This window comes from Balaenoptera physalus, assembly GCF_965194825.1.
Source record: "Balaenoptera physalus genome assembly, chromosome: 1".
NCBI lineage: Eukaryota > Metazoa > Chordata > Mammalia > Artiodactyla > Balaenopteridae > Balaenoptera > Balaenoptera physalus.
In genome coordinates this window covers 90390406-90397796 of record NC_138882.1, presented here as the reverse complement: position 1 = coordinate 90397796, position 7391 = coordinate 90390406, and the positions used below count along the sequence as shown (strand labels likewise).

Sequence of the window (7391 nt, the reverse complement as noted above, 5' to 3'; positions counted from 1 at the left end):
ATGTTGACATAGATTGGTAAATTCATCAGACCTAAGTTTATAAACTTCCCAGTCAGTAATCTACTGGTAACATCCAGGGCTGACATAGAGTTTGGCGGAAATGGGCACTCTCATATAGTGCTGATGAGAGTGTGAATTGTGATAACATTTTTGGAATGGGTACTACCTATCAAAATAAAATATTAACACTTCCCTTGATCAAATAATTCCTAAAAGGAATCTATTCCTTATAAATAAAAGCAAGAGTATGAAAGGATAAATGTATAAGGATATTAACTGCATCATTATTTGTAATGGCAAAAAAAAACTAGAAACAACTATACATCACTAGGGCAATGGTTGAAAACATTTTGATATAAACATACTGTGGAATATTATGTAGTCATTAAAACGAATGAGTTAGCTCTATATTATTGTCCTGGTGGGAAGTCCCTGATAGACTAAGTAAGGGGGAAAAGTGCTGAGTGACATTTAGAGTATAAGCCCCTTTGTGTAAAGACAATCTATGTGTACATGTGTTTGCTTGAATATGAATAGAAAAAAAACTGCAGGGTTACATACCAAACTCTTTAACATTGCCTGTGTCAGAGGAGTGAGAGTGGAGTTTGTGATGGGGAGAAGACTTGAATTTTTTTTCTTTATACTGTCTGTATTGTTAGGATGGTTACTTTTATAATTTACAGTTTTTATAATTAAAAAACCCTTAGTTTTTTTTTTTTTTTTTAATTTATTTATTTATTTTTGGCTATGTTGGGTCTTAGTTTCTGTGCGAGGGCTTTCTCTAGTTGTGGCAAGCGGAGGCCACTCTTCATTGCGGTGCGCGGGCCTCTCACTCTCGCGGCCTCTCTTGTTGTGGAGCACAGGCTCCAGACGCGCAGGCTCAGTAGTTGTGGCTCATGGGCCTAGTTGCTCCGCGCGATGTGTGATCTTCCCAGACCGGGGCTCGAACCCGTGTCCCCTGCATTGGCAGGCAGATTCTCACCCACTGCGCCACCAGGGAAGCCCCAACCCTTAGTTTTAAATGACAAGTACTACTGAAATTGTTACTAAAAATAATTTTCAGATTATATCCTAGAATCAGTATACATTCAATATGATCTGGCGTTCCTTCTATCTCCACAGTATTTCTTTTTTCTTTTTTTTAAATCTTCCTGATTATCCTTCTTTTTTTTTTTTTATTAATTTATTTATTTTTGGCTGTGTTGGGTCCCCACTTCTGTGCGAGGGCCCTCTCCAGTTACGGCAAGCGGGGGCCACTCCTCACCGCAATGCGCGGGCCTCTCACCGCCGCGGCCTCTCCCATTGCAGAGCACAGGCTCCAGACGCGCAGGCTCAGGAGTTGTGGCCCACGGGCCCAGTTGCTCCGCGGCATGTGGGATCCTCCCAGACCAGGGCTCGAACCTGTGTCCCCTGCACCGGCAGGCAGACTCTCAACCACTGCACCACCAGGGAAGCCCCTCCACAGTATTTCTTGATGCTTAGAATGATAGTCCAGCAGTATCAGAATACTCAAACCAGACTCAACTATACACAGTATGCTGGAATTACTCAAAACTTACTAAGGCATTAAGTGAACTAATAGATTTTAGGAAAACTTATAATTAACAGTTGAGTTACAAGTTTTCAGATTTGTGTAGTGCTTTTAAAAAAAAATTATGTCATTTCAGCTTTTAATTAGGAGGCATTATCCTATTTTTAGCAATGAGAAAACTAAGGTACAGATTGTTAAAGTCTTCTCAAATGAGTGGCAGAGCCCACATCTTCTGGCATCAAGTCCAAGGCTCTTCTGGCTTCACAACAGCTGTAGCCTATTAAATCAGGCATTCCTGGCTGACTTACTCAGAAAATGTATAACTTCCAATCTCAAGACATTGTAGTTAGCTGTTGTCTATTGCATTTATCAAGGAATATGGAGTCAAAGTTGATGATTCCTGAGGTCTATTTAAGGGTCTTAGGTTATTCTCTTGACTTGTGTCCCTTGTACAACAAAGACCCTTCTACCACCAAAAGGCTGCATAATGACATGGGAACTCAAGATAAATATAGTCTCTGGGACAGTGCTGAGTAGTGTCCACTATCGACCAAGGAATTCTATAATCTTTAGGGAAGTTCCATTTGGTCACCGTGGACACAACCTTCTGGGCCAAATATTAAAATACTACTGGGCTTGGATAGAGCAACTTTGATTTATCATGAGCCTATGAAGGTTCGATATTGTTCTCTGCCCTGAGAACAAGAAGATTGTCCATGGTTCTCAACAAATGGCTTAAAACAAGAATAAAACCAAACCGGAATTAAGATCATTCAGCACCTGATACTGCCCCCAAATTTCTAATCCTCAGACATCCAAAGGCAGCTGTTGTTAGCTATAAATAAGCTGGTGACACCTTACCCGCTTCATGCTAGCGCCTGGGCATTCATTCCTAAGGACATCAGAGAAGCAAAGCTGGGCCAGAACCCTGAGCTTCCATAGATTAAATGTCTGCTTTCTGCATGGGACTGTGGGAAAACTGGATAGAACTCTGGGTAGGTAGCCCAGATTCAGGACAGTCTATGGGTTACTGGCTGTAAAGGAGAAAAGCATTTCTGTGGCTGTCCAAATGGATATTCTATTTCAGCAACCTAAATGGAAGGAACACTCTGAATTCAAATAGCAAGACAGGCAAGGAACTAGCAAAGCACTCTGGGAGAGCAGTCTTAATGGGAAAGTCTGGGGACAGATGATGGTGAACTTGGATGCTGAGTTCTAAACCATTTGATGACTACCTGCCTTTCAAATGCAAGATCCTTCTCTTGAAGCTATAGCAGTAATGAAGCCTCTAGGGAGTCAGGTATAGTCTGATTGACAAGCAACACAAATTAGAGTTCCTAAAAGATTACCTGAAAAGTTGGAAAGAGCAGTTCCACAAATAATTGCAGAGGAAAAAAATACTCCATTTTTATTTTCATCAATGGGACTCTGAATTACTGAAACAGCCTTAATGGGTCCACTTGCTAAATTATATGACTGGCTCTGACTGGCTAATGCTCTGTGGTTTTAGCACTGATGTGGAGAATCTCAACAGCCATAATGAAGCTGAGCTCCGGCGCCAGTTTGAGGAGAGACAGCAGGAGACAGAGCATGTTTACGAGCTCCTGGAGAATAAGATCCAGCTTCTGCAGGAGGTGAGTATCCACGGCTAAAGGTCCCCTTTTACCTCTTTTCTGACTGCTCTGCCTCCCGGCATTCACCTTTTCCCTCCCTAAAGTACCTATGTTTGCAGCCTTTCAGGTTTTGTTCTTTTCTCGTTCTTTTTGCAGGAATCCAGGCTAGCAAAAAATGAAGCCGCACGGATGGCGGCTCTGGTGGAAGCAGAGAAAGAGTGTAACCTGGAGCTCTCAGAGAAACTGAAGGGAGTCACCAAGGACAGGGAAGATGTACCAGGAAACCGGGTCAAGCCCAACCAATACACTGAGGCCCTGGCCCAAAGGGACAAGTAGGTGCTTTTGGTGCTCTATTTGCCATTTGTCTTTTGCCTGTTCTCGAGCCTGTGTGAGTATATAGCAGCTGCACTGTTCCCTTTGAAGGATTTACGGTGGACCTTCACCATTACCAAGACTTTATGGTTCCCACAAGTAAAGAAATCTCTTTTTAGGGCTGCGTCTTTAATAGTATCCATTAACAGAACTGAGTAGTTGGCAATCAGGAGACTTAGGTAGGTATAAGTAGAACAATGGTCAAATGGTAGCAAACAAGAGACATGGATTCACTTATTCACATTTTCTGAGCACCAGCTATATATCAGACACTGGGCTAAGCACTCAGGTTACAGAGATGAAAGACCCACTTCCTGTCATCAAGACACACGTTACACAATTTTAATAAGTTCTCTGATAGAAGTAACATGGGATGCTCTGGGGTGTATAGAATTGTCATCTATTCCAGACTAAAAGAGCAAGGTGCCATTGAAAGTGTCCTGAAGGAGGTGAAATCTGAGGTGAGTTTTGATGAGTGAATAGGAGTTAGAAGAAAGAGTGTAGGAGGTGAGTGGGGAGGGGGATTGTCCTGTACAGGAGGAGACACCATTGAGGGGAGATACAGGGAAGGGCATATTTCAAGACGTGTAATTAGTGCTATGTAACCAGAGCAGAGGGTCTGGGGAAGACTAATGAGAGATAAGCTGTATTGGGAATAGGGGGTCTGATTGTGCTGGCTTTTTTATATAGTAAGGAACTTGAATTTTCTCATAAAGTAAGTGGGCATTTGTTGAGGCCACCACTGTGTCTTGGTTACTGCAGCAACTTCCTAACTGTTCTCTTTACTTCTGGTTCTACCCTCTGCATTCCATCCCAATCTAACAATTCAGAGCAGTTTTGAAGTGGGAAATTCAACAATATGAAATTGACAAATAATTTAGCCTCCTCAATGCATGATACTATGGTGGCATAAAAAGCCTTAAGTGGTTTTGAACTGAATAGGTGAAAAACACACAAGGTACGCACAGTGACCAGTGTGATCTTTTTGAGACACAAATCTGATCATATTATTGCACAGCCATTTAGAAAGTTCTCCAACATCTTTAGGAGATAAAATCTGTTCTTAGTGTGGCCATCAAAGCCTGTTATGATCTGACCCCTGATTTCCCCCAGACTCATCCCCTACCGTGACCCCCTTCATGTATCACCGGTGCCAGACTAGTAATAATAATAACGACTAAGGTTTGTTGGGCTCTTACTGTACAGCTGAGCTGAGTACTTTACATTCTTGTTTAATTCTCCCATAAAGTTTAATTCTCTCATAAAGTTAACAATCCCATGAGATAGGGATTATTATACTTTATAAATGAAGAAATTGGCATTTAGAGAGTTATGTAACATGGCTTCAGGCATTGCTGGAATCAAAACCCTAAAGGCACAGCGCCTCCAGAAGCATACTGTGCTACGTCAGGTCCCCAGGATTTTGCTCATGCGCTTCCTTCTGTGGGAAACGTATGTTTTCCCTTCCTGGTGAATTCCTAATTCGTTCTTCAGAACTCACTAAGGCATCAATGGTTACTTCTGTGAAGGCTTTTGTGACAGCAGAATTAAGTCTTTATATTGTTTTCTTTTATATGCACATCCATTAGCGTACAGTTCTCTGTGTGGTGTTGTATTTTCTTCAGATCTTCCCTGCTAGGTTCCCTGAGACTGTCTCAGTGCAATAAATGCTGTCAAACCAAAAAAAAAAAAAAAAAAAAAAGAAACAAATGCATACCTGACAAGTAAATTGAGGGAGTTCATATCAGATGGCCTTGAATAGCTTTGTAAAGTAGGAGACTAGATTATCTGTAGAGACTGAGGGTCAAAGGGATGAATGAGGTATGAGCTTGAGAAAAGTAGAGACATTCTAGCACAGATACCGTGGGGAAGTTGATATGGAGTCCACATTCATCATCATAATTATCATTGTAGCTTGCATTTGTATAAAGTTTTTAAAGTTCTTTCTGATCCCCAAATCTTAGCTGATCCTCATACCTTAATTTAAGAGATTCCTACTTGACTTTCTGACACCCTTCACCTTTCTGCCAAACTATTTTCCTGCCAAGGTGCTACCACTATCTTACATACACAGGAATAATAATCACAATCAGAAACATTTCATCTAGTACCAGCACATTTCCTAGGACAGGTATCTCTAGTACTCAAAGACTTACACACAGAGAAACAGCAAGATATGCCCTGCACGTAGTAGGTGATGAATAACTGTCGAGTTGAACCTGTGGTTTATATACATCAGCACAGCACACATAGTCTTTGACAACTGAATTCTAGTCTGAATTTCCAGTCTCTTCTCCAGCCGTTGTCTTTTCCCACCAGCCTTTCCCCCTTTTCCTTTCCAGTGATGCTTCCCCATATGCCTCATATCTTCATGCCTTCATTCTTTCATTTAAGCTCCTCCCTCTGAGCCTGGAAAATAACCCAGTCTTCACAATCTCTTCTCCTGAGCTTCCCCCCAGACTCCTCCAAGTCAAATGAATTACTTCTTTATCTTTCCTCCTATAGCTCCATGGCAACACTCAGTGTACTATTTGGTATATACCTCTGGTGTGGTAGCACTTATTATATTCTATCTGTTGATATAGCTGTGCCTCCCCATTTCCCAAACTCTTGGCACACACACCAAAAGAACTTAAGTTTCTATAGAGCAGAGATTGTGTGTTTTCCAACTTTATATTCCCAGTACTTAGTAGTGTGCATTGAGTTATATACATAACGGTTACCTAATAATTGTTTTTTTGAATGGAACAACAATAACAATTAAAAAAACTCTACAACTTCTGGCCCCTATTCCAAGAATTTTATATCTATGGTCTATAGGTCCATGGATTGGCTTCAAGAGGTCTCTGAACCTGTGACAATGTAAGCAAAAAATCGTTTGTGTATATATTTGGGGGCTGGGGCACAGAATACATGGCTTACTGAAGAAAAGTTTCAAAGAGTTCAATGACTCAAAAAGGTAAAAACTTACTGTACTGGACCATGCTATCTTTGGAGTGGGCTGAAAAATAAAGGTAGTAATAGTACCATGGCCATAATTGTTCTTACTTTTTCTTTGCTCCAGAAGAATTGAAGAACTGAGTCAGAGCCTGGCTGCACAGGAGAAACTTGCAGAACAGCTATCTCAAGAGAAGCAAAAACTGCTACATCTGTTGGAGGAGCCAGCTGACATGGAAGTGCAGGTGAGGTTTGGGCTGTACTTCCTGTGGCACAAAGCTTCATGCTTTCAGGAGCCCTACTTTACATTTATATGTACTAGTTTTCTATTGCTGTGTAAAAAATTACTACAAACTCAGTGGTTCAAAACAACATTCATTTATTATTCCAGTTTCTGTGGGTCAAGAGTCCAGGCATGGTTTAGTTGGGTTTTCTACTCAGGGTCTCACAAGTCTGAAATCAAGTTGTCAGCTGGACTGCTTTCTCAGCTAGAGGCTCACTTAGGGAAGGTTCCACTTCTAAGCTCCCTCAGGTTGTTGGAAGGATATTTCTGTGTGACTGTAGAGGTTATGGCAGCTTGCTTCTTCACAGCCAACCATGGAGAGAGACAGTCTCTTGCTTCTCTCCCTTCTAGACACTCTTTTAAGAGGTTCACCTGATTAAGTCAAGCCCCTCAGTGTACTACACCTTTTGGTTAACTTAAAGTCAACTGAGTAGGGACCTTAGTTACATCTGCAACACTCTTTCACTTTTGCCATATAACAGTGCATAACTATGTAGCAATATCCCTCACCTTTGCTGTATTCTATTGGTTAGAAGCAAGCTACAGGTTTCTCCACACTCAAGGATGTACAAAGGTGTGGATATGAGGAGGTGGAGGTCACAGGGGCCATCTTAGGATTCTGCCTGCCACCCTAGTGATGTGTAACTATAGAGAA

The 7391-nt window shown here is 41.5% G+C and overlaps 1 protein-coding gene across 10 annotated transcripts in view; it reads left to right on the top strand.

Moving 5' to 3' along the window:
- PDE4DIP (phosphodiesterase 4D interacting protein) overlaps window positions 1–7391 on the top strand; it is a 216511-nt gene that overhangs the window by 100857 nt on the left and 108263 nt on the right. For 6 of the 10 annotated variants that reach the window (XM_082457565.1, XM_082457563.1, XM_082457561.1 and 3 more), the window contains exons 1-3: window positions 3010–3165; window positions 3301–3476; window positions 6581–6698. In XM_082457565.1, the coding sequence (XP_082313691.1) occupies window positions 3025–3165; window positions 3301–3476; window positions 6581–6698 (435 nt within the window). In that variant the 5' untranslated portion in view covers window positions 3010–3024. Of the gene's footprint in view, window positions 1–3009; window positions 3166–3300; window positions 3477–6580; window positions 6699–7391 lie in introns of those variants that run through there. The other 4 variants (XM_082457572.1, XM_082457570.1, XM_082457569.1 and 1 more) reach the window with 2 other exon arrangements.